This window comes from Myotis nattereri (genome assembly GCF_964212035.1).
Source record: "Myotis nattereri genome assembly, chromosome: 19".
NCBI lineage: Eukaryota > Metazoa > Chordata > Mammalia > Chiroptera > Vespertilionidae > Myotis > Myotis nattereri.
The window spans coordinates 5,037,503-5,065,088 of NC_138095.1; the positions used below are offsets into that span (position 1 = coordinate 5,037,503).

Sequence of the window (27,586 nt, forward strand, 5' to 3'; positions counted from 1 at the left end):
TTACAAGTAGAACCACTGTTCTGTAAATGATATAGCCCTGTGGAGAACACATGCCAGTGTAGAATGTGGCCCATGCTGTCCCATCATGAGGCCCATCTCTGAAGGTCATGGTTGTCTTTGGGAGGAGATGACTTTGTGATGGATTACTAATAGTCTCGGTCATCTTCACACTTGTTGCTGCCATATTTGGCTCACTATTCTTTCTGTGGCTATCTTAATTTTTCCATATGCTAATAAGTGCCCTCCTACTTTTTCCTTATTTTTAACACATGTCCTGTCCCTTCTCCCCCCGACACACTCATTTTTATAAGGGAATTCTCTTCACCCAACTGAATCCTAATTCTTTTATTAAAATTTATTTTTTAAAGTAAAAATTGTATATATTTAGGATGTACAACATGATGATTTGCTATACATATGCATGATGAAATGATTACTGTAGTCAAGCTAATTAACATATCCATCTCACAGTTAGTTTTTTCTCTTACTTTTATTTTTTTGTGGTGAGAGTACCTGAAATCTACTCCCTTAGCAAATTTCCAGACTTCAGTACAGTATTGTTAACTGTAGTAATTCTGTACATTAGATCTCTTTTATTAAAATTAAAAGAAAAATTTTTGAAGCCAACATATTTCATGACTATTCAGAGCCACTATACTGGAAGTTGGAAGTCAATAAAAACCATCAAGTTTTAAGAACCAGGGTTCTGGGCAAAGGGCCTGAAAAGACATTTTTCTAAAGAAGACATACAAATGGCCAACAGTTATATGAAAATGTGCTTAACATCACTAATCATCAGGGGAATACAAATCAAAACCACAATGAGCTATCACTTCATGAAATATGTTGGCTTCAAAAATTTTTCTTTTAATTTTAATAAACTTTTTACTTTGGAATAGTGTTAAATTTAGAGGAAGGTTGCAAAGATAGTACTGAGAGTTCCCGTATACCCTTCTCCCAGTTTCCCCTAATGTTAACATCTTACATAACAATCTCACATTTGTCAAAACTAAGATTAGTATTGGTGCATTACTATTAATAAACTTTAGACCTGCTTCTTATTTCACCAGTGTCCCTACTCATGTTTTCTTTCTTCTTCAGGAACAAAATCCAGGTACCATATTGCAATTAGAGTGTTTGTAGTTGCTGGGACTAATCCCATCAACTAATGTAGCTCAGCCAATGGGTGGCATCTTCCTGCCCAGTGAGGATTGGTAGTGCCCTTTCCTGGAGGTCCCGCGGCCTCCCTGACCATGCAGAGAGCCATGGCATTAATTTCACCGTCTCCTGGCAGGCTTTCTGATTTTCACCAGCCTCTGATCCCTGCATATTTGCAGTCAGCTCAGGGCTCTGTGAGTGAGAACATTGCTGGACTCCATGCAATTTGGGCTGTGTTCTCACTCTAACAGAAATTATGCCTTTGTCCAGCCTTTTTTTTTCCCATAAGCACATGTTGATTGACTTTTGTTAAACAATACACTTGAAGTCATCAAGTTTCCCAAGTTCATGGTTGCTGCTGAAATGCCTCGTGGTTCCAAACTGTTGAATAGTCCACTTTCCACACACAAGAGTGTTCCTTGATGAAAGCAACATTAACCTCTCGGCTGTTTCACCCCTAATTCTTTTTTTTCTTGTTGTAACTAAAGGAAGTACTGCTTAACACAGCAGGTAATCTTCTAAAACTCATTATCTCAAGAGGTGGTCTTGGCTGGATATATAAATGCAGTTTAAGAAGGGTCTGGGCAAATTTATGAATGACAGAGTTGGGAATGGCTTCTGAGAGAAACTTGGACAAGTCTTGGCTTTGACACTGAAGTCAGGTGGAGCATCTGTGCCCTCCTGGGTCCTGCCCCTGGGGGGTGATATGGGCACCACCAGGACTCTGACCCAACTCAGGAATGCTTATTCTCCCAGCAAGCAACCTCTGTGATGAGTCCCTGCCACACTCATGGTCGCCGGGTGCCCATTACTCTGATGCTTTGTTCCCAGCTTCACACAATCAGATGTAAGGTTGGGTTTTCAGCTGCTTATTATCATTATTTCAAGGCTGCTTTCCACTGTTTTAGTCTGGGGCCTCTTAAGTGTACTGTGTTTCTTGGGCCATGCAGTTCTGGTGATGTTTCAGGTGTTGGTCCGGAGTCTGGCTGTACCCACTCTGATTTTGGGCTCCGGAAAGCTGAAGCTTAGTCAAGCTCCTCTTTCATGCCTTTGGGGTCGCACCTGCCTTCCTGGCATCATGCCCCTGCTCCTATCAGGGGGGAAGCATAGCAGTCTGGTGCACTCTTCCAGTTGCACTCTCCCAAACATATCCCCCCCCTGCACCCCCCCCCCCCAAAAGGCATGGTGATGTCAGTGCAAGTAGCACCTTATTCTGAGTTTTCAGGCCCTTAACGTTTGTTAGCAGAAAGTACATTTTGTTTTGATCTGGGAGTTGAATACTGAGATATTCCCCTGTCAGATAGGTTTCTAACTCTCTCTCTCTTTTTTTTTGCTGATGATCATTATTTGCTATCTGAATAGTGAAACCACAAGGTCATAATCCTGTGGATGCTCACTTAACCTGAGGGATGACAGCATTTGGTTTAAAGGAGAGGAGGTCTATTTCTTCTTAGCCTCAGGTGAAATTCTACATATTGTTGTGTGTAGAAATAAGCACTATGTAACTAACCCATTGGGTGTTTTACTCCAGTCCCTCTGTATGATAGGAAATGGCACCTATTCTGAGTCAACTACTAGGTATTTAAGTATATCACACCATATTACTTTAAACAATTCTGTCAGAGGTAAGGATTTTTATATCCATTTCACAGATGTGGACATTGTGGTAACTTATCCCAGGTCATATAGCAATTGAGTGAGAGGGGCCAGATTTGGGTTGAGGTCTAGAGCCCATGCTCTTTCTATAATAACATGCATGCCCTAGCAGAAGTAATTGTGATTTGTAATGATGACATATCATAAACCATCTCACACTATAGATGGTTTAATCTCTGTGTCTATTTACGTATATTAGTAACTAGAGGCCTGGTGCACAAAATTTGTGCACTTGGGGGGTGGGGGGAAGTGGTTGCCTCTCGCAGTCTGGGAATGCCCCTGGGGGGTGGTCCTGGTGGTGTGCAGTTGAAAATCCATATCAATACTCCCATTATGCCTGCGCCCTCTCGCAGTCCTGGAGCCATCAGTTGGACATCCTTAGCGTTGCCATGGAGGCGGGAGAGGCCCCTGCCACTGCTGCTGTGCTTGCCATCTGTGAGCCCGGCTTCTGGCTGAGTGGTGTCCCCCCTGTGGGAGCGCACTGACCACCACGGGGCAGTTTCTGCGTTGAGCATCTGCCCCCTGGTGGTCAGTGCACGTCATAGCTACCAGTTGTTCTGCCGTTCAGTTGATTTGCATATTAGCCTTTTATTATATAGGACTAGGCGCCCGGTGCACGAAGATTCATGCACGGAGAGGGGGTGGGGGGGGGTGGGGGGGGTGGGTGGGTCCCTCAGCCCAACCTGCACCCTCTCCAATCTGGAGCCCTCAGGGGAGCCCTCTCCAATCCAGGAATTTCTGTCTGTCTTTGCAATCATCTGTGCCGGGAGCTGGTCCATGCTTGCTGTTTCAAGGGACCTGGCATATATGGCATACTGTTCTTAATATGTTTGCTCACCTTCTAGGCACTATGTGTTTTACCAAGGTCTCTGAGAAAGGTTGTTTCCCCAGGTAGGGATTTTCCCCTGAAGTTAGGGAGGGAATAAAACCTCTTAACTAAGTGCCAGGTGGGTAATTAATCACTTTAACTACGAACAATCATGCTTAAGCTACATAATCTTTACTCCCTGGAATGGAGATAAGAAACGCCCTAACCTTTGAAATAGAGATTGATAGGATTGGAATCAACTGGTATAAATACAGATGTAAGAAGACAAAACAAAGAGAGACAGAAATTGGCACAGAACCTACACAGAACGTTCTCTAGAGACAGAAGAACTTCGCTGGAGAGAACATGGCAAAAGATCCTGGACAGAAACTGGCCTCAGAACCTAGAGACAGAACCTAGCGAGAGAACATGGCAAAAGATCCTGGACTGAACCTGACTACAGAAATTGGCAAGAGAACCTGACTAGAACCTGGTGACTGAACCTGGCTGGAGAACCTGGACAGAACCTGGCTGGAGAACCTAGCGAGGCAACATGGCTACAGAACCTGGCTGGAGAACCTGGAGAACCTAGCAAGAGAACATGGACACAGAACCTGGCTGGAGATCCTAACCAGAACTTCGCTGGAGATCCAGAGCAGAACCTCTCTGGAGATCCTGAACAGAACTTGGCTGGAGACCCTGACAAGAGAACCTGGCTATGATGATCACCTGAACGCTGCCTCTGTGTCATTCCTTCTTCGCCGACTCCGTCCACACCTTTGGGGACCCCTGGACCTGCTGGGGTTGGACCCCAGCACATCTGAGTGAATTATCTGAGACCCCAACCTATTTTGGTTTTGTGCTCACAGAATAGTAGAGGTCTTTTTTTTTTCTTTGCTCCATTGGTGGAGATTTCCTAGAAGTTGCAGGATATCTTCCTTTTAATTTTTCCTCAGCACTTTGACTTTACTTATGTCTCTCACCTTTGCTTTCCCTCCATCCCCCACCCACACAAGTAACTTGCTCCAGGCTCACTTTGCTCTGGTGTCTAGGAGATTGCACAAAGCATCTGCCACCAGAACTATGATTCTCAGCATTCCTGGTGCTCCTGACACTCTGGGCTTCTGCTTCCGGTCCGGGGGCTGCCACCAGAATTATGATTCCCAGAATTCCTGGTGCTCCCTGTGCTCTTGGTTTTCACTTATGGTCCAGGGGCTGCAGAAACAAAAAGGATTGGGAACTTCAGCTGCCCCCAGGCCGGGCTGACAGGACCAGACACTCCAGTGGCTTCCCCGGGACCCAGGCCGCTTGGTGCCTGCACAGGTAGGCCTGGAGCAGCCGAGGGGGTGGGAATGCCCCGCGCCCCAGCCGCTCAGCACATAGGTCCTGCCTACAGGCCTGCCATGGTGATGTAGAGGGCGTTACCACCCCGCCCCCAGCCGCTCGGCACCTGTGTGTGTGCGCACTGCCCACAGGCCCGCCATCTTTGTTGGGTTAATTTGCATACGCACTCTTGATTGACTGTGGGGCGTCCCTAAGGTATGGTCAATTTACATATTTGTCTTATTATTAGTGTAGATTGCAGTAATTTTTGGATGTACAAGACTCATCATGATATTTGAGTACCTACAATGTCTAAGGGCTACATTGGGTGCTGTAGCTCTATAGGTGAATAAATTTGGATATGACCCTGTCTTCATGGAGCTTATAGTCTAAGCATTAGAGCCTTTGCTTAGATAGAGCTATGGTTCTGTTAAAATTGCTGCACCTCAAAAGGTAGAAAGTTTAATGCTTAGTTGGTCATTCTGGCTTACTGAATCACCAATGCTTGATTTTAAACAAAATGTAGACCATGACCCAGTGACCCCTCTCTATGTATAGCGTTCTGTTCTTTCTGCTAATCTCTTACCCTTCCCACACCTCAGATTTAGCTTGGGAAAGGACAATCACTGCTGGATCAATGACCTACTTCTAAAATCGGGGTTTATAGTCTTGAGATGAATTGAGAGGACTGGACTCATGTTTTCTGTTTATTTAGAACAGGATTTCTCAACCTGGGCACTATTCACATTTGGGACCAGGTAATTCTTCGTTGTGGGGGCTGTTGTGTGAATTGTAGCATGTTTAGCAACACCTTTGGTCTTTACCCATAGAGGCCATGCCTACGGTTGTGACAACCAAAAATGTCTCCAGATGTTTATTGCCCAGTGTCCCTTGGGGACACAGTCCCCCCCAGTTCAGAATCATTGATTTATTTCATTTATTTTTTTAAATATATTTTATTGATTTTTTACAGAGAGGAAGGGAGAGGGACAGAGAGTTAGAAACATCGATGGGAGAGAAACATCGATCAGCTGCCTCCTGCACACCCCCTACTGGAGATGTGCCTGCAACCAAGGTACATGCCTTTGACCGGAATCGAACCTGGGACCTTTCAGTCCGCAGGCCGACGCTCTATCCACTGAGCCAAACCAGTTAGGGCCAGAATTATTGATTTAAAAGAATCGACCGGTTGTTACCAGGAGAGAGTATCACAGTAATCGGAATCCCTCAAGATTGCTGTTGGCTGATAAGCAGTGGAGCCGTCGTCTGGGGTCAGTGGGACCTTGCTGTGCAGCGTGTGGACCGTGGACCAGCAGCGTCAGCATCACCTGGGAGCTTGTTAGAGATGCAGAGACTCACGCCCCACCTGCTAAGCCGAAGCTGCATTTTAATAAGGTCCCCAGGAATCAGATTCCTGTGCATATTAGCATTTGTGAAGCTTGGCAAGAGGAGAAAATTAGATCTGAGTTTCTTGTTCATGTTTGTGGAGTCTTCTTAGTTTTGTGCTCAGGTCAGGCTACGGGGAAACTGCTTTTTGGCTAAGAACTTCAATGGGTGGATGGAAGTGCTTAGAAATGCCAAATTTTAGGTTCTGCTTTTGAGGAATTGAAAGTTCTCCCTCAGATGGGCTTTATATCCTTCGTGACTTTCAAGATGGTGGTTTAACTTAATCTTCACCTGCTGATAGCATATGGTTGTAAAAAGGCAGTTTTATGCCTTCCCACACCGCAGCTAACTGTCATTTTATATTTACCTTTAATTAAGGATGGATTCGGTTTTTCATCATTAACACTTTTTTATTTGCGTATTATACTGCCATGCCATTTATTGAGCACCTGCTATATGCTAGGGGCTCTGCAAAATACTTTATGCATGTTCTTGTTTCATTTACTTCTCCCCAAACCTCTGTGAGACAGGTACAATTATTAGTCCCACAGTACAGATGGGATACTAAGGCCTAAAGAGATGAAGCCGCTTGGTGAAGGTCACCGAGCCAGGCGTTGACAGTGGCAGAGGTCAAATCAGATCTCCCTGACTCCAAGCTCTCTTAGCTTTTATTTATATGAAAAGTAGTACAGTCCCTGGGAAAACATTCCAGTGTCAGGGAAGGTTATACAATGAAAAACATCTTCCCACCACACACCCAGTTCCTCTCCCTACAGCGAACCACTACTGCCAAATTTTTGTATAACTTTCCATAATATTTTCTGTTAATATAAACGACAGCACAGCCTGTACTCTTAACAGCATCATTATACTGCCTCTCAAGAATTCAGGAGTATTTATTGTCAGGTTATTTTCCTGCATCATTGGAATAAATGAGGGGAAAGTCTTTGCAAAACCCTACTGTGTTTATCCTTTGAATTTGCCACTCTGACTATTGATTTCAAATGAGCGGTGCTTTCTTCTCAAATGAAAAGCCACTTACGGTTTTAATATGAATATTTCAGTTATTTATTTTAGTGTTCTGTTTTTCAGATAGCATTCTCTCAGTGGCTTGTGCAGTGTGTGTGTGTGTGTGTGTGTGTGTGTGTGTGTGTGTTTTGAGCCTTTTTAAGGTCTCCTATCATTTGAGCAGGCTTCCAGCCATGTGTTGTTTTAGAAAATAGTTTGAGGACGGTGGTAGATGTACTTCTCTGTTAGCCTTGGGTGGCCCCTTAAATGTACTAGTATCTCCCTGTCAGACACTCACCCAGTCACTTCAGGGGCAGGAGGAAGGGAGGAAAGGAGCTGCTTGGGGAACTGGTATAGGAGGGTAGAAAGAGGGGGGATGGTATAGTAGTGATAGCAGAAACACACTTACTGGACCACCTGCTAAAACCTAAAGACGGAATAATGAAGACATGTCGTCAGAAGCTCTTACCGTCTTATGGGATATACAGGTGGATATCGATGTGTCTCTTGAGGGCTGTTCTTTTTTTAGAGAGTAAGTCATTGACAAGATAAAATAGACTAAAAAGAGCCAAATGCTTATGAATTAAAATGATAGGATTTCATTCTAGAAGCTACATCCAGATGTTAAACATATGTAATATTTCACTTTATTCCAAGATAAGTTGAAACAAGCTTATTTTAGTTATAATTGCAGTACTAAAAGGATACAAAATAAATGTAGAAATCTGGGTGGTAGAAATATCAGGGTAAGGAAATAAAATCAGGGTCAAAGGTGAAAACAAGCAAGTGCCTGTCAAGTTGTAGAAGACAGATTTGGTACTCTCAGCCTTCTAGTGGCCACAGCAGAAAATATTATGAACAGTCCCACGAGCCTCAGTTCCACGAGAAAGAGACCCAGAATAGTTTGCTCAGAAAAGATTTGATTTTCTGGATACTGAGCCTTGAGGAGCTTCCCTATAAATGAGACCCCTTGTGACATGGTGGGCCACATCCTTCCAATACATGCCCTGGGGACTTCCCTATGATTCTTCCTATAGTGCCTCTTCGTGTAAGCCAACAATGCAATGCTAAGTTCCAGTTCAGTTAATGAACTCTAAACGAGGTAAATTAGTGCCTTTTCTGGGAGAAGATGGGAAACAGGAAATAGGTTTGTAGAGAAAGCCCATAAATTGGAATCCATAGCCCTTAAATTCTCACTTGCCAGAAAACCTTCCACAACCAAGCAATCATGGAAATGATTTGGCCAAAGATTCAAAATTATATTAAACATCTGGGACTATATTCAGCAGCCAACTTCACAGTCAGCTCTGTGAAGTGTGGTGATTGCATTTACGTACATATTCAGAGGGCGATGTTTGGATAGAATTAAAGAGGGCAGTTGGCAGGAGTCAAAGAGATTAAAGCCTGGGACAAAGACAAGGAGGTCCAGGTTGTTCATGACTGAGGGCTTGGCAATGATTTTCAGTGTCTCACTTCAGAGAAAAGTGTGGCCAACTCTGTTGATCCCTGCTGATAGAAAGGAAAGGTATAGCACTGACACTTCGGGTTCTAAGACCCACCCTTCTGTCCCTCAAAATTCTGACTAACAAGGGACACACACAAAGAACTGGTAGCCAGATAGGGACGGAAATATCCACTTTATTCTTGGCAAGGTAAGTGCTCAGTAACCTTCGACGTAGGGCTCTGTTAAATTCACCTACCCTATTGAACAGAGAAGAATGGAGGTCTTCCCTCGTGGACTGGGAGGCCTTGCGCAGTAGGCGTGATGGAAATAAGGAGGACAAGCGTGGGCACTTGGTTGAGTGCCTGCTGCATCTGGACATGGGCAATAAAACAGGAAGTGGTAAGCCTGGTTCTTGTTTTCGCAGCAACCCTGTGCGCCACTAAAATAGCCTGCTGAATGTCTAAGTCCTTCCTTGGGGGAGAGGTGAATTAAAGGGTGAGACTACATGTGTTTATTCTACACGCCTACCTCATGGGGTGAAGGAGCCTGGGTGGAAGCTTGTTAGACCAGGAGAGACTTGGGGACAAAATATTCTCCCTTCCCAATGGTCGGAGACAGCTTTATTGGGGAAGAATAGGCGCATAGTAAGTACATGCATTGTAAGTGTGCGCTTAAGTTTGGCGTATGTATACACCTGTGAAACCGTCACCACCCTCAAGATATGAACATATCCATCACCCCGAACGTTTCCTCATGCCCCTTGTAACTCTTCTCTACCACCTCTCCCCTTCCCTTCCCTTGCCCTCAGACCATGACTGACCTGCCTCTGTCACTCCAGTTTATATTTTCTAAACTTGATACTAAACCATGCAATATGTATTTATTTTATCCGGCTTCTTTCATTTATAATTATTCTGAGATTCATCCACATTGTAGGACGTATCATTATTTCATTTCTTTTTATTGCTAAGTAGTAGTTCATTGTATGGATATACCACAATTTGTTTATCCTTTCATCTGCTGATAGACATTTGGGTTGTTTCTAGTTTTTGACTATTTGAAATATAGCTTCTATGAACACTTGTGTACAAGTCTATGGACACATGCATTCATTTGTCTTGGACAAATGCCCATGAGTGGAATGGCTGGATCATAGATATATGCTTAACTTTTTAAGAAAGTGCCAAAGTTTTTTAAAGTGGTTGTGCCATTTTACATTCCTACTGACAGTGTATGAGAAATCTAGTTTCTCTACATCTTGCCAACACTCCAGTTGGATGTAAAGTCACTCATATCTTGGAATATAGTCAGCTATGGAGATGGGCTTATATTAAAAAAAATTTTTCCCCATGTCATTGACTTGATGAAGTGAGGTCATTGTCTTATAGAACATCCCCACTTTTGTCTCTGCTTTCTCAGTAGGGATGATGGTGGTGGTGGTTTTGTATTTGCTCTTCCAGTCCCTGTAAACTGGAAGGCAGCTCCAAAAACTAAAATGAATTCTGATTTGACTTTTTTTTTTTTGGCAAGAATATCTAGTAGAGGGGCTTCTCTGGTCTAAGGTGGGACAAGAGGACCATCGAAAAGACTGCAGTGAAGACATCAACTATATAAAAATTCATGACTTCACACCAATAACTGAAAATAACCAAATCTTATTGGTTATTTCTGGCCATGGCTGAGGGCCCCCACCCTCCAACTCATTACTCTGAATGTTCCTAAATATAGGGAAAGACCCAAGCATTTATCTTGCCTTCCTATTCGAACTATCTTCTAGGGTAACCAAATTGTTGATGTGGTAATAAATGCAGAAGGAATGACAGTTAGAAAACCACCATTTTGTAGCCCTTAATGAAATAATGGCTGTGGGCAGTGGTCATCAGTGACCTTTCATTGAAAGATTGGAGGGACCTTTATGGTGGAGGGATCAGGCTGATACCGTTGGAATCCTTTTCATTGGGTCTTTCTTAACATCACAAGAAGGGAAAAAGCAGACATCCTGTGCCCTCTAATATCATGCCCTAGTATGTAGCCAACACACCCTGGGGAGTATTCTTGCCAAAAGAATTGAATATGAATATACGGAAGGCCCTTGATTTAACTGCCGGTTTATAGGAGACATGCAGGACAGAAAACATGTTAAACGAGTCACAAGAGTAAAACCAACCAAGTGCAGAATGTGGGAAATTTTGTAGGGACATGTGATCCAGTTTCTTAAACCAATAAATAGCATTACATGGTGTAGATTAGGTGGTACACCAGCTGAATCAGTGTATGAACCTTGGTTGGATCCTGCTTCAAACAAACCAACTGTAAAGAAACAGTTTTGGGACAATTGGAGAAAGTCTAACACAAACGTGGTATTAGAAAATGTTGAAGAGTTGCTATTAACTTTGTTGGATGCGTGACAGTGTTGTGTGTGTGTGTGTGTGTGTGTGTGTGTGTGTGTGTGTAAAAGTCCTTTTGTATTAGAGCAGTGGTTCTCAACTGAGGGCAGTTTTGCCCTCCAGGGGACATTTAGAAATGTCTGGAGGCATTTTTGGTTGTCATGACTGGAGGTGCTGTTGGCATTAGTGGGTCGAGGTTGTGGATACGGGTAACCTATAATACACCTGGCAGCCCCCTACAACAAATCAGCTGGGAAACCCTGGCTGAGAGATCTCTCCTGCTGTAATGATGGGCAAAATGATAGGATCTCTGGGGTTTGCCTTTAATAATCAACAAGCATGCAGACAAGGTAGGGATGGGGTGAGATGCAATGGAAGGTGATGGGCACATGGGAATTCATTTTTCTACCTTACTGCTTCTGAGCATGTGAAAATTTTCATAGCAAAAAATTTAAAAATAAAATATGAAAATGTTGGAAGAAAGGATACTACAGAGTCTTGAGGGCAGCAAAGAATGAACCAGATCCAGTGTGTTCTTGGCTGTAAGTAATTCAGTTGTTGAGACTGAGGGTGAGCAGATTCTACGGAATGGAAGCCGATGAACCAGCTCACTTGCTTTTGTTTAAAGTAGAGTCTGGGGCTTCCCCCTGGGTCCCAAACTGGGTCTGTCCAAACCCCACTTTGCAGAGAAATGCCCAGCTGCAGTGTGAGCAGGTCTGTCTTTGGAGTGTTTTCTAGCCTGTGTAGATGTGTCACAGGCCACTGGGCACCTAGATTGAGAGGGAAGGGAGAAACAAAGCAGAAGGAAGAGTTCGAAATCTGGTTCAAGTGCCACCAGAACTGAGAGGAAGTGTCTCTGACGTACAATTCTGTGGGGAGCGTAAGCTGTTACCCAAGAACTTGCCAGTAAGTAGCCCAGTAGGGACATGGCTTTTGAGAATGAGTTTCAGACAGAGCTCACAACCCTCTCGAGATCTCGTCTTTGCCATCAGAGAGGAACTCTGCTCAGCAGCTGGCAGCCAGACCCTAGCACCTGGCGATGGACTGACGAAAGCATACTCTAGTAACGCTAACTTCCTTTTCATTTACTTGGAAGCTACCTTGTGAAAATCACCAGGCAAATCAACATTGCCCTAAAGCAGCGGTTCTCAACCTGTGGGTCGCGACCCCTTTGGGGGTTGAACGACCCTTTCACAGGGGTCGCCTAAATACATCCTGCATATCAGATATTTACATTACGATTCATAACAGTAGCAAAATTACAGTTATGAAGTAGCAACGAAAATAATTTTACGGTTGGGGGTCACCACAACATGAGGAACTGTATTAAAGGGTTGCGGCATTAGGAAGGTTGAGAACCAGTGCCCTAAAGTCTTTTTATGACTCTTTTGGGAAGTAAAGAGATGGGATAACTTTTAATTTACTTAACTCTATTGGAACTAGTTATGATTTGTCTTCTTTTTGAATAATTTATACAGTGTATCATTTGAATGAATTATATCTGATTGCCTCCCACCTGGAGGCTGTAAGGAATATAACCTGTTCTCATGGGCTCTGTTACTTCTGTGTATTTAGTAATTAGCTCTATTTGCCTATCCCCTGACTTACTCTCGTGGTTCATTCTCAGGAGACCTCTGATATTGGGTTAGCTTGCTCTTTCTATCGTAACCCTTTTCTCTTGGAATTAGAGCTGGTCATTGATATTTTTAAAATGATAACAAATACTGCCCTTGCATCAGTTGTTACATTTTGCCTTTTCTTTCTGTTGCCCGTCTCCTGTTAACCCACACCGTGTCTGTTTCTGTTATCACTTCCTTTGGATAGAATTTGTCATGTTGACTATTGTAGACTTGTCCTTTAGAGGTTTCTGGCGTCGACCTCTTCCAACTATCACTACGGAAACGATCATATCAGTCTCAGGAGCTGACACCAGCGCAGCACTCTAAGGCTCGCTCTAATAATCCCTCCTGTCAGTCCAATCCAGGATCCCCCCTTTCGAGGTTCAGCCAAGATTTCCCTTTCACGGACTTTGCAGCCTCATTACCCACAGCCTCTTGGGCAGCTGCTCTGTGGCTTATCTAAAGTAGCACTCTTCCCCACACTTCAGCCACGAAGACACCTTTTAACCAACTCTTGAGATTCATTCACCTCCATGACACTTCCCTTCAGGAACACACAAAACTTCCTGTATCCCCGTCTTCAAAACTCACTCTCACTCCACTGATGTATTCTTGACTATTCACACCTGACCTCTAAACAACAGAAATTGCTTCCCTTTCACTTATTTTGCAGTTCTGTGTTTTTAACTCGGGTAAGTGCAATCCCAGTGGCACCTCAGATTTTAAGGAACTGAAAGATAGCTTATTTTTTTGTGGTCTTCCTTATAGGTTTGAACATATCAACTACTTAATTAGTTAAGTAGTTTTTTTTTATGTATTTTTATTGATTTCGGAGAGGAAGGGAGAGGGAAAGATAGTAGAAACATCAATGATGAAAGAGAATCATTGATCGGCTGCCTCTTGCACGTCCCCTACTGGGGATTGAGCTCACAACCTGGGCATGTGCCCCGACTGGGAATCGAACAGTGACCTCCTTGTTCATAGGTGGATGCTCAACCACTGAGCCACATGGCCAGACTAAGTAGTTGTTGTTTTTTAATTTTTATTTATTGATTGATTTTAGAGAGAGAAGAAGGGAGGGATGTGGGGGGGGGGGGGGGAGAAACATTGACTCTTTGTTCCACTTATTTTTGCATTCATTGATTGATTCTTGCGTGTGCCCTGACTGGGGATTGAACCCATGACCTTGGCGTACCGGGGTGATGCTCTAACCAACTGAGCTACCCAGCCTGGGCTAAATAGTGCTTTTTTAAGGTGCAGGACATCATGGTAGATGGAATAAAGTTGCAAATGTTTTCGATTTAATATTATTGAATGCCCACTATGTTTCAGGCACAGTCCTGATTCATTATATTGATTTATGTGCCATTGTCCTTTATGACACTGTGTTGGCTGCTATTCATCTTCTACCTCTGCCACACACAACTCAGCACCAATGTCTGTGACCACAGTGATGATTAAAAGTCATAGGAGTTTTATGAGCCATATCTAGGCTCAGGTGTTTTTATTTACATACTAGAGGCCCAGGGCACAAAAATTGTGCATGGGTAGGGTTCCTAGGCCTGGCCTGTGATCAGGGCCGATCTTCCTTGGCTGCCAGCAGCTGGCCCCCTGTCCCCACCACTGACGCCGGTCATCCTCTGTGTATGGGGCGACTGGCGGGGCAGTCGGGGCCCTTGCACCTGCCTTGGCCTGGCACCACCCACATCCGCCGTCACCCACCCCCGGTTCCCCGTTCCCCATCAAGCGATTGGGGCCTGCAGGCTGAGGGCAGCTCCTGCATTGAGCGTTTGCCCCCTGGTGGTCAGTGTGCGTCATAGCGACCAGTGGTTCTGCCGACCCTTCGTTCTGCTGCCCGGTCGATTTGCATATTACGCTTTTATATATATATATATATATATATATATATATATATATATATATATATATATATATTATGTGTCAGTTCTTCATGACTAAATTGGGTCTCTTAAAGTGGCATATTGCATGAAATAACCCTTTAGGTCTAAGAAATTATCCCACATCTAAGGCTTATTATTCATTCCTTCCTTCAAACCAGATATTAAACATGGAACAAGGACAGCCAGGTACTGCTGTAGGTGTGAGGTGTGTCATGGTGAACACAGCACAGTCTTTCCCTTCATGGAGCTGGTGTTCCAGTGGGGAAAGCAGATGATAGACACAGCAACAAAATTAGAAAATCTTTTGTGTGTTTTTTTGTTAATCTTCACTCAGGGATATTTTTCCATTGATTTTTAGAGCGAGTGGAGGGGAGGGAGAGAGACAGAGAGAGAGAAACATGGATGTGAGAGAGGCAAATTGATTGGTTGCCTCCTGCACATGCCCCGATCAGGGCTGGGGATTGAGCCTGCAATGAGGTATGTCCCCTGGACTGGAATTGAACCCATGACCCTTCAGTCCAAGGGCCGACGTTCTAACCACTTAGCCAAACTGACCAGGGCTATGTTTTGAATACTTTTGAAGGCAATAAATTTTTCCCCCCTCAAAGCTTCTAATGAATGTCAGGACTTAAAAAAAAGAGAATTTATAGGAAAGAGATTAACTATAGTTCTAAAAATAGCTCTTTGTTTCTGAAAGCCTTGTTTTGCCATCTATCTTATATAACTGGAGGGAAAAAAACAACCCTTCAGAACTTATTTGGATAGCCCCTGCCACCAAGGAGAAAGTGCCCTGATGTGACCTCAGGCACAAGCTGATTTACTTAAAAATTTGTAGGAAAACATATTTTTCTATTTTTTCTTAGTGGCTTTTGCCAATGAAAAATAGATCTTAATTTGTGGCTTCTTATTTGTCATTATTGATTGTGGTGGGTGTGTTGGGGGGAGGTGATGATTTTGTAATACTGTATCAGAAAATAATATAGGCACTCATTAGCATATTTTTCAGACAGAACAATCTCCACCTTAAAGAGGCCCTAGAGCCTCTTTATTTAACTCAAACATCAAGTCCTTTCTCCCAGCCTGTATTAGGCTACGTACTCTCTTTGCAAGAGGTATTTCCTAGTCATTTAATTATGTGTCTGTTCAGGAAGTATTTACTGTGCACCTGCTATGTTCCTAGCAGTATGCTATCTTCTCAGACTCCATCAACATAGGTACAGATCCAATGACCTGTGAATACTTTAAAAAAATTCTCACCTGAGGACATGCTTATTGATTTTAGAGAGAGGAGACTGGAGAGAGGTAGAGAGAGGTGGGGGGGGGGGGGAGGGAGAGATGTGAGAGAGAAACATCGATTGGTTGCTTTCCTGTATGCTCCCTGACCAGGGATCAAACCTGCAACCTTCTGGTGTATGGGACTGAGTCATCCAGCCAGGGCTTACTACCATTTTTAAAGCAAAAAATATTACAGTTTATTAGGATCAAACAAGGGCCATTTTCCATAATGGACGAGGAAAAGGAGAATTAGTTCCCCAAGATAGATGTGCTCACATGCTTGGTGGTCTTTAGACTTGGCCAAATTTTACACGATCCTTTTAGAATATGGCATCTAGATTTTGATTGTTTGCTGCTCACTCCATCTGGTGCTGCAGTTAGATGTGTATTGAACCTTGTCATTCCCTGTCCTTGACCTCTCATGTCTTCCCTGTCTCTGTGTCGCATTCATTAGGAGCATGTTTCCAGCTGCAGCGTGCTCATGAATCACCTGCGCACCTTGTTAGAATGCAGCTTCCGATTCCCTGGGCAGGGGCAGGGCCTGGGGTTCTGCGTTCCTAACTCCCCCGCGATGCCGATGTTGCCAGCCTACAGGTTACACTTTGGAAGCATAAGTCTACGTGTTGTCTTTAGATCTCACTGCCAGTTCACTAATTTTCTCTTCAGCCGTGTCTAATCTTTTATTTAATGCATCCAATAAATTTTTAGCTTTAAATTCAGTAATAAATACTTTTCATTTTTGTAAGTTTCACTTGCTTCCTTTCAAATGTGGTTGGTCCTTTTTCAGAGTATTTTGTTCTTTTATTAGAATTTTTACTCATTTACCTTGATAATAAATTACAAATTTTTTTATGGTCCATTTTAGATTGTCCTTTTATCTGTAGTTTTTGGAGGGCAGATTTTCCCATTGTATCTGTTGATGCTCCTTCATGATAGTTTGGATGGTCTCTTTTTCCTTGTTATGTGTAGCTGATTGTTTTTCCTTTTTCATTGTGAACTCATTTGCAGTAGGGATTGTGTGTGTGTGTGTGTGCGTGTGTGTGTGTGTGTCCCCTGGGTTTGAGTGTCCCTACAAGTTATTCTCCACTTGTGTCTGTGAGTACCCTTAGGACTCAGTGATCCTGGACCAGTGTCAATGCTCATTTCTTGCCCTGTAGCTCCCACACCGTTCAGGACACTGTGAATGCAGACACTCTGCCCAGGTTTACAGAGTTAGTAGTCACCCTATGTCTTTTCCCCTAAAGGGCCCTGGTCAAGGGTGAGCATCCCCATCACTTTCAGTTTCCACTGTCCCCACTTCTCTTGACCTGAGACGTTGGCTCTTCTCCCTGCCCACATGTGATTCCCAGAGGCTCTTCTTTTCAGTTTCCTGTTGCACTCAGTTACTACCTGTCTGGAGGTTTACATCCCTGGCTTTTAATCTGTCCTGTGAATATCTCACATGTTATCAGCGGGTATATTTCATGGTGACTTCTTTTTATTGCAGCTTATCTGGCCCTTTTTTAAATCTTGACCAGATGGGCTACCTTTGAGCATGATGGAGTTTTAAAGAGGACTCTTATTTTATAGTATGGAATTTCTAAATCATGATTATTTCTACCCCTATATTAATCATACTCCTCACTCAGAAGTGAAATTCTATCTTAGTCTCCTAAAGATAGATTAGAACAATGGTCGCCAGCCGGTGGTCTGTGGACCAATGGTGGTCCGCAAGGTCCGAAATGTTGGCGACCGCTGGATTAGGATATAGTGGGAAGGGTATTAAACCTCTGTTAGGAATTAAATGATATAAGATGATTAGCACAAACATCCGCATGAGTGTGTCGGTGTCATGTGCAGGAAAGAAGAATATTCAACGTAGATTCTGCTGTATCTCACTGGACTTCAGTAACTGCAGCATCTGTCACAAACATGTATCTCATATGAGCAACAGTAGTATAGTAGGCAGTCTTTATGGAGTGCTTACTGTGTCTTGAGAACTGTACAGGCATTTTATACAAATTATTCTCACTTAAACTTCCCAGCAGCCCTTTGAGGAAGTTATCTCTGTATTGAAAGTGAGGCTCAGAGAGGTTAAGTGACTTTCCCAAGGTCACAGAGCTGTTAAGTGGTAAAGCTTGAATCCACTCAGATCCCAAAGTATGTGCCATAACCACGATGCTTCCATGCTATTATCATCTGCAAACCTCCCTTCATACATTTCTTGTCTTTATCTGAGTTTCCTTATTTTAGGATGGAAAACTCTTTTTGATTCTTATGAGATGTCGCTTCATTAAAGTTTTTTTTTTTTTGCTTAAAGAAAGGTATTGGGTAATTGAAATCAGATTGGATTTGAAGCTGTGTTGATGAAAGTATGCATGGGATGTAGGCTGAAGCATTCAATGTAATTTTTTCCCCATCAGCTAATTTTTAAAGTATTAAGCGAGTAGATTCCGATACTAACAGAGAACATTTAAATTCTCTTGAGAGCTTAGAGGTGTTAAATAATTTCCTGGCAGTGCACATTTTACATTTTCAATCTCCCACCTCATCTCAATGCACTGCAACTCTGAGAATGCTCTTTTGCACTTCCTGGGAGCAGCCAGACCCCCTTCCTCTCCTCCGCCCTCCACATCCCTCCACTGCTCCATTTACTTCCCAGTGCTACTGCAGATGTTGTTGTCACTGGGGAACTTTGGAAACAGCCAGAGTCTTTTAAGTCTGTAAACAGAAAACAGACTGCTGATCAGATCTGGCACACGGCTTTGTCCAGGAAACAAGGAGTTAAACAAGTCTGGACTGTGAAGGACTGTGACAACTGTCCTAGGGGGCGCTGTAGCCAGCTCCGGCAGTGACTCATGCTGCCCTGTCACTCAGATCAGCGTTGGCCCCTGCCACGCAGGCAGCCAGGTGGGGTTACAGCCAGAGCACGCACAGAGTGGGGAGCATGAAGCCTGCACTGCGGGGGATGTGATGCCCAGCTCACCAACTCGCTGGGCCAGGCTGCCTCAGACGCTTCAGCCTGCAGCCATGGTAACGCTTCTGGCCGGCTGCACCCCTGGGAGCCCACCACCATGGGCAGCCTCCTGGTGACGGATGGATGAGTTTCCACCTCCCTGACTTCGAGAGAGTTGAGTAGGTCTGCAGCGAGTGGAGAAAGATGTAAGATGCCCCTGGCCTGGAGTCAAGCCTTAACGAGGTAGGACGCCGATGTCCTTCGGTGCATCCGGTGCATCCGCCAGCGCAGGGGTGCTGTAAATCATGGGGAAGAACTTTATTTGGCTCGTGTTTCATTATGCTGATTGAACTGCGGTGGGTTTGGGGACGGTGGGAGGCATGCTTGAGCTGGGGAGAAGGGAAAATTAACTAAAAAAAAGTGGTTAATAAGACCTCCGTGTGTACTCATCTGGATATGAATGAGCTAGACTGCAGTGCTATCCTAACAGGAGTTACATACCTCCCAAATCCTCTTTTCTGTTCCTCCCTCTCATTCCGGCTGATCCACGAAATTCCATCTTATTTCAACCTTATTTCAGTGAGTAGCACTAAACATTAATAATGCAGACCCGTCTGGAAGAGGAAATGCATAGGTTTAGGTCATCGGGCATGCTGGCACCCCCACCGATGCTCTGTATGAGCTCTCTGGAGATATCAGCCATGAGCAGCCTGCTCACATGAGTTTCCCAACTGCTTTCTTTCCACCAAGTGACCTGTTTGAGTTTATCCCAGCAGAGAAGGCAGCCTGTCTGCGGGTGGGTGGCCATGTTGGCAGAGAAGGGGTTAATCTCTTGTTGCTGTAAGAGCCAGCCCAGGCAGGGGCTGCCTGTGCGAGCTAGATTGAAAGCAGGCGCTGCAGTGCCATCGCAAACGCTGAGGGAGTCAGGATTTTCTCCGCAACAGTGTGCAATCTGGCTGAATTTCTCTCTCCCCACCTTCTTCTTGTTTTTCTTTAACCAGCTCCTCCCCCCTTCGTTCCCACCCTCAAGTCTGATGATGACACCTCCAATTTTGATGAACCAGAGAAGAATTCGTGGGTTTCATCCTCTCCGTGCCAGCTGAACCCCTCAGGCTTCTCGGGCGAAGAACTGCCGTTTGTGGGGTTTTCATATAGCAAGGCACTGGGGATTCTTGGTAGATCTGAGTAAGTGAGAATTTGACTTTCTAAGGGACCTGCATTGATGCAAGACCCACGGAGCCCCAAGGTGGTGGTGGTCGGGTGGTGGGAGTGTGGTGGGGGAAAGCTGTTAACCAGCCTGCATTGGGAAAGCAATTTACCTGTTTGGGCTTGGGAGGGGTTGACTGTTAATATTTTCATTTTGCTCTGTTTAAGGTACCTCTTCCTGCCTGCAGCATCATAATTGTCAATTGGGTACTTTGGGTTAGTTTTCTAGTCTTTGGTCTTCTTTAGAGGGAGGAGATAGTGGGAAATATCTAGCAGTGCAGATCCGTGGTGGAAGGAGAAATGTGCAGGGCTAAGATGAGCTGTTCATCTGTGTATCTGTCCACCTAGGTCTCCATCTCTCAGGCGGGTAGATGGAGGTCGCTATCTTGGCTGTACTGAAAAAAAACCTAAAAACTGTGCGTCAGGGTTTCCTGAGGGGTTTAGCTATCTGAGCTTCAAGTGGCTGTGCCGGAGCTCTCACAGAGCTGTGCTCGGCTCCGCTCGAAGTCTGCTGAAGATCAGGGCGCTGGCAGAGCGCTGGCAGCCAGAGAAAGCCCGCTACCATGAGCCACCAGGAGGGAGGGAGTGTGATGCAGCGAGTCACTGATTCCCAGAACCTGGGCTTCACAGGGGAAAAACCAAACCGACCAGGAGACTAGAAAATGGAAGTGTACATGTTACTGTCCACTTCTTGACACGATAGGTCTTTCTTCGTTTTTTAAAAAGCTAATGAGAAACGCAGTAGCGTGGCAGTTGGGACGGGAGTGTCCTGGGTTCCGCCTCCCGGAATTTGTCTAAAATGCAGTAGCCTCTGTGGATGCAGGAGCCCAGTGTCTCGCTTCGCTCTCATGATCCGATGACAGTCTGTGTCCAGAGGCGGAGTTCCCAGGCAGTTCCTGGCCCGGCCTGGCTCCTCACTTGGAGGCTCGCAGGGTAATGTTGGGTAGGTAGTTGCTGCCCACTTAGGAGACGAGCAGAATTTGATTTTCTCCCTGGCAGCATTCATTCCAATTTGTTGTGCTTGTAGCTTAGACATCAATTTGAAGGGATATCAAGTTGGTTCTTGGATGGTGTCTCCCCTTGGGTGCTATTTTGACAGTAATGTTCCTGAAAAGATTTCAGACTGTTGTGGGGAATTGGGCACTTGACATGAGATAGGGTTGAGGGCTGCGATTGAATTTGAGACAGATTTTTATTTAGAAAGGCACTGAAGTGGTCCTTCTTCCTCCCTGCCTGGGTGCTAGGCTTAAAATTGGGGGTTGGATTTCAGTAAGTGTTGGCTGTGCCTTTCTGGCTAAATTTGCTCAGCAACCCCAAAGGGATCTGACGATGGGAGGAGAGGCAGAAAGCGAACTAGCTGTTGAATGTGCCCTCAGATGGATTTGAAATGGCCCAGCAGGGCTGCGAGCTTTTGCACTTGGCCTCACAGCCAGGGCAGACATGGAGGCCCGATACTGAAGGATGCATGGTTCCTGGGCAGCTTAACCTTGACACATGCAGCACACTGAAGGTCACAAATCGGACTGGGAGGAGGCGTGCGGAGAGTCCTAGTGCTGGTCAGTAGTGGGCTGGCCAGGTCAGAACGAAGCTTGCTTAGGGTGCCAATCAGTGATCTGAAAAACCAGAGAGGACTCAAGGGAATTAGATTTTAGGGGCAAAGGCAGAATGATACGGGGATCTTAGGCACACAGCAATTAATCTGAAGCAGAGTGTGATTAATTGCTTATTTTTCAGGAAGACCGTAATTGCATCTTCCCGTTTTTCACCGAAAGCTCAGTAAAGGGAGCTCTCTGTCAGGGCATCTCAGGGCTAAGGCCCAGGCCCTCGACGAATATTTGTTGATTTAATTTTCCCGTGATCCTTTTCCCCAGATTGTGTTTATATTGCTCACTGTATCTGAAGATATGCTGTCTTACCTTTGGTCGTTCAGACTATATCTCTAGAGCATAGAATGAGCTTCTGTTCATGCCCCAACAGAATGCTTAATAAGATTCTCTTAAAATAAAAAAAGTCCATGCAAACAAAAGGCTGTATTTCTTATTTGGAAGATGGAATCATAGTACCTGTCTTTGGGGAAACTTCATTGCCTTTTCCATACCAATTCATGTTTGGAATCAGAAAGAATTTTCTTTCATCTTAGGTCTTTTAATGTGATTTTGCCTTCGGACTATACTGCCATGGGCAGCCCTACAGGTAAAACCTATAACATCATTTTAGGAATTCACTCCACCTGTTGGATGTAGGTGACCCTGGACATATTGGATTGTTATTATTGAGAAATTCAATAAAAGAGATTCAATGATGGAGTTACTTAGAATCCCCTGCAGGTTTGTTGATATATATTTACAAAATTCACTTGGAGGTGGGGGGAGGCATTTTCTGGGGGCACCACCATCGCCTCCAGGGATTGGTGTTACTTCCTGAGTTTCTCCTCCTCCCCTCCCTGTTCCCAGCATCACAGGTTTTTATTTACACACATTGATTACCTGTGCTGTTACTCACTCTTCACACCACCGAGGAAAGTGCAGATGTTGCTCTACGGCGCTGGGTAAATTGACCCCAGGTCTGCTGCCAGTGAGTTGAATGAAATGTTCAGAGGTGGGGCTGAATGAATGAGGAATTTTCACGGAGACTCTGGCAGTGCGATGACTTTGTCGCGACTGTTTTTTAGGATCCCTTTTCGGGCCCCCAGACTATTTCTAAGCCAGCCACTTGAGCGCATCATTCTTTTAAGGCTTAATACAGCTCTCGATTTCAGCATTCTCTGTCTGAGTCTTCGTGGGAGTTCCTTGCAGCTTGAGTTGGAGGGAGTAGGAGAGAGTCTACGGAACTAGTTTTGGTTGTCTTTGGGGTGGGATTATGGCATAGCTGGTTAGTGCTGGAGAGTGGGTAAGTATCCCCCTTTTCTTTTTAATCAACAATAACCCAAACCAAGTCCCCAAGCTCTGCATGCCTGGTGGTTCCTGTGAGCTTCTATTTGCTTGGATTTCACAATAGTAGGGTATTATCAGTGTGTTAAAGGTTTCAAAATAAAGCGGGTCCCAGCCCTCTTCCCTCCCCCATCAGTGCGGGTCCATTTCCTTAGGGCCCTTCTCCTTCCTCTGAGGTTGGAGGCACTGCCTTGTTGAAGCTCTTGCTGGACCAGTACATTTCTGCAAACCTTCAGCATCAACTCTAGAAGGAAGAAGCCAGTTGGTTCTGTAGTTTGTATAGTTTCTACAGCCAAGTTGTGTGCTGTTAGAGAAGCTGGGAATTGTAGAGGAGCGCTGGGATCTCAGTGGGACTGGACTCTGGGATGCCAGTGTCTGAGGAGGCTGTTTAGGAAGGGGCTTACTCTTTCTTTTGGCTCAGGGCTTTTCCCTTTCCTTTTGGGTGGGTCTGAAATTTCGTTTTGGAGCCAGCCATCCAAACACGGGGGGAATGAAGAAGGGCTGCCATATTGCTTCCCCAGGTTCTTAGAGAACCAGTTTTCGGTGCCTCTTCCTTGCTCCACGGGGGCCTCTTTGCATGTCAGTTTCCTCCACTGCAAAGTGGGGTAATGATACCACCTCCTCTTGGGGCTGTTGGGAGGATTCTGTGAAGCATTTAAAACACTTGATCTAGTACCTGGCATGTGGAAGAGTCTCAATAAACGTTCACTTCTATTACTTTTGTTACTACTGATACTCTATTCTGTAAATGCAGTGTCTCGTTCATGCCAAGTGGTGATGGGAAGAACTCAGCAATAATTAAAAGTCCAAAGTCATACCAGACCAGAAACCCAGCTTCCCAGGCCCTGGTAACTTTCTGCTAGAGAAGCTTGAACGTCCTGACCAACCACAAATTAGTAGGCAGTTGCCAATACCTGTAGGTATAGGGTGGTGGTTGGGGTGGAGTGGATGGGGGATAGAATTAGAAGGCCCAGGCCCAGAATGGGTTCCTTTCCATCAGGTTGTACAAGTGAAAGTATATGTGTGTGAAACAATTCAGGGAGCACCAGGCAAACACCTTTGCTGCAGATATCTTGGTACAAATTGGAGTGGCAGGAGAGCCTGGCAGCCCAGGACGGGACACTTAGTGGGTAATGCCAGTCACAGTTCTTGCCAAATTACAGTGATGATCATCGTTGGAATGTCTGTCCATTTTCCCTCGTCAGCTGTGATCACAGGGCAGGGCTGGGTCTCATTCATCCGCTCTTACTGGAGCGCTGGGCATGGCAAACCGGCACGAAGTGTGTGCTGGAACTGAATTTATAAGCGTACGGGTGGAAGGTGAAATATTTGGCTTGGCTTTTTAAGAGACAATGATTTGGATGAGTGGAGAGGGATATAGACAGGATTTCAGGTAGGCAGAGTGATAACAGCAGCTCATCCTTACAGGGTGCCAGCTCTGTACCAGGCTCTGTTCTAAGCACTTTATACAGATCAACTTAAACTGCACAGCAGCCCGCAAGGAAGATACCATCATCATCCCCAGTTTACATGTGAGGAACCTGGGCATAGAGCGAGTCAGTAACTTGCCCAAGGCCACACAGCTCCGAGTTGCTCAGCCGGGACTTGAACCCAGGCAGATTCACATGCTTGTCGACGTGGAGAATGACAAGGAATGGGTTTGGGGCAGGGTCGGATGAGAATTAACAAGCGACCTAAATGCTAAATGACTTTGTTTTCAATCTCTGTGAGTTTATTGAGTAGGTAGACTGTGTAGCTCCGGGATTTTTCTGATTGATTTCTTCCTCTTCTCATTTAGACACTCTTACCGTGTGTGTGTGTGTGTGTGTGTGTGTGTGTGTGTGTGTGTCCATCAACACATGCATATGTACTCTCTCCCTAAGAGTTCTTATTTGCTAGGGTCTAAGGTTGGCAAGGACAGGGAGCTGCATTGACCTTGCTCTCCACCCTATCTGCAGGCTGATCATATACAAGTTGCTCAATAAGCATTTGGTGAATCGATCCAAATCATTTTTATGGCTGCAGCTCTCCATTTGTTGATGACTCTATGATCCGTGTCTATTCAAACCTACATTTTATACTTCCACGCTGCCGCCTGTCATCTATCCTGGGATTGCTTATTCTAGTGAAGGATAGCCTGAACTCTCCAATCAGTCCTACTTCCTTTTTACTGAAATACTTGGGAATATTCTCTTAAAAATGGTTTTCCTTTCCATGTCCAGCCCAGATCCCTATTGCAAAGAACCTCATCTGTGTTTTGATTTTTTCTTTAGTCAGCAACAATGACAGAATCTGTTGTGGTACATGAAGGTATGCATCCCCTGTACTTCCCAAATAGGTTAAAAAAACGTAACTGGCTCCTGCCCATGGTTTCTGTGTGTGCTGCATGGTTTCCATGCTGCCATTATCTGGACCAGATGTCTAATGTTCCCCTCGGTTGTGTTGGGTTCTCTATTCTTGATCATTCAGTTCTTCCTTCTCTTAGTCGAGCACATCTTGTTCTGCTTGCCTTATTCTGTTCTCTATTTAGACCGTGCGTGCTTGCCTTGCAGGCCTGGCAGGGCCGTTCTGCCGCCTTCTCACTTGTCTTAAAGATACCTTCAGGAAAGCGGATCCAAACCAGCCCAGCCCAGTCCCAAAGATTAGGCTCTAGAAGATCTGTCAAGTATTTTTTTTGCTGGCCTACACATGCTAATTTGCACGGTTGCCTCGGATCCCCTAAGAAGACAGTAATTGACTAAATGGAGCTGTATGTTCCCAAGCTGTGCGCCAGTTTGGCAACTCTTCCTTTACCTAAATGAATTTCTCTCTGTTCTCTCTGTTTTTCTTATCTCTTGTCTCCTGACCTCACTCTCCTTCTTTTCTCTGACAAGCTTCTAGAAAGAATAGCCTACAACCTCTTCTCAACCTCTGCACCTCTATGGAAATGACTGTCTCAGAAGCAACTGATTCCACCTCACCACTAGATACCGTTAATTGCCACATTTGTCTTGAAATTTTCTACTTTCTTCTGCAAACTTGGCTTTCCTTCTAACTCTGCCGTTCTCACTCCTGTGGCTGGTCTTCTGTTCCAGGCCCTTAAAGCGTGCACACCGTTCTCTGAAGTTCCCTCCTCAGTGCTCTTTTTAGCCTGTTCTTGGTGATCTCATTCAGTTCCTTGATGCTAACTCTCCTTGCCCCGTGCCCTTCCTCCCAGCCAGGATATTCACCAGTTCCTCACCATCTCTGTCCTCTGTTCCCTCCCAACACGGACGCACTCAGTAAGCCACTAGGTGCTAGTTGTGGCTTCTTCATTTCATTTAAGAAACTACCACTTTCCCTGCCCTTCTAAGATAAGAAAACGAAGTCATCTGAAACTCTTTCTGCCTCCCCCGCATCCCATCAGTTGCCAAGACCTCTATGTTGTGCCTCGAGGATGACACTTGTATCTATGCCCATCTTTCTGTCCTCACCCCCTCCCCCATTGACACTTGGACTAATGCAGTAGCCTAACTGATTCCTCTGCTTCCAGTTTTCCTGGCTCTGACCCATTCTCCACAGAAGATGGAACTCTTCCCAATCACAGGCTGGATGATGTCATTCTCCTGCTCAGACCTTCAGTAGTATGACAGTGCGCACAGATTTAACGGCCACTCCTGGACTTGGTATTCAAGCCTGGTCTATGCCAGCACCCAGCCTGCCTTTCAGTCCTCATTCCTTCTTGTCCCCTGTGTCTGGCCAAGCTGCTCACGCTCTTCGAGGACAGTGACTGTGTTTTCTACCTTGTGCCTTGCCCCTGGCAGGTCTTCAGTGAACATTTGTCAAATTGAATTAGACTAAAGTGGCCAGGGATTATACCATTTTCTTCACAGTTTATTCAACCGCTAATGGGAACTGTCATCTATTGAGTACTTCCTGTGTGCCCAGAACTATGCCGAGTGCCTTACATGCATTATCTCATTAAGTCCGCACCATAAATCTGTGAGGCAGCTGGTATTAGCTCCATTTCACAGATGAGGAGACTAAGGCTCAGCAATGTTGTTATTTTTCTGAAGTTTTGTAGGTAGTAACAGATCTAAGACTTAGACCCTGCTTCTAATGGTTATGACTGTACTAGATTATGCAGAACCTACAGAGTTGCCTAAAAATAACAAAGGCGAAAGAGCTGACTTCACTGAGAATTCACTCTGTACCAGATGCTATTGCAAATGACAGGCATCCTCATTTCATCCCAATAACAACCCATTGTTTTACAGATAAGAAAAGTGGTGATTAATAAGCGTGAAACTTCTTACGTTTCCTGCACTCTGATGTGGCAGAGGATGGCCAACTTTTTCAGCGTGTAACTTTAGAGCTGATATAAGCACTCTTTATTTTTTTGAATGAGCTATATAGCACAGGCTTTGGAGTCAGAGAGATAAGAGCTCATATCTAAGCTCCACCCTTGCTAGCTATGTGAACGAGGCATTTAACTTATCTCAGCCACAGCTCCCTTATGTGTAAGTGGGGGTTATAATAGCGCCTGTCTGTTAGGTTTTTTTGTGGGGAGCATACAGTTGCTAGCACCTGGT

General features: G+C 44.8%; 1 protein-coding gene across 2 annotated transcripts in view; it reads left to right on the plus strand.

The window, feature by feature from the left end:
- Nucleotides 1-27,586, plus strand: part of CIT (citron rho-interacting serine/threonine kinase) — a 138,280-nt gene that overhangs the window by 10,222 nt on the left and 100,472 nt on the right. For both annotated transcript variants that reach the window (XM_081113434.1, XM_081113435.1), the window contains exon 4: nt 19,902-20,085. In XM_081113434.1, coding sequence (XP_080969560.1) covers nt 19,902-20,085 — 184 coding nt within the window. The remainder of the gene's footprint in view (nt 1-19,901; nt 20,086-27,586) is intronic.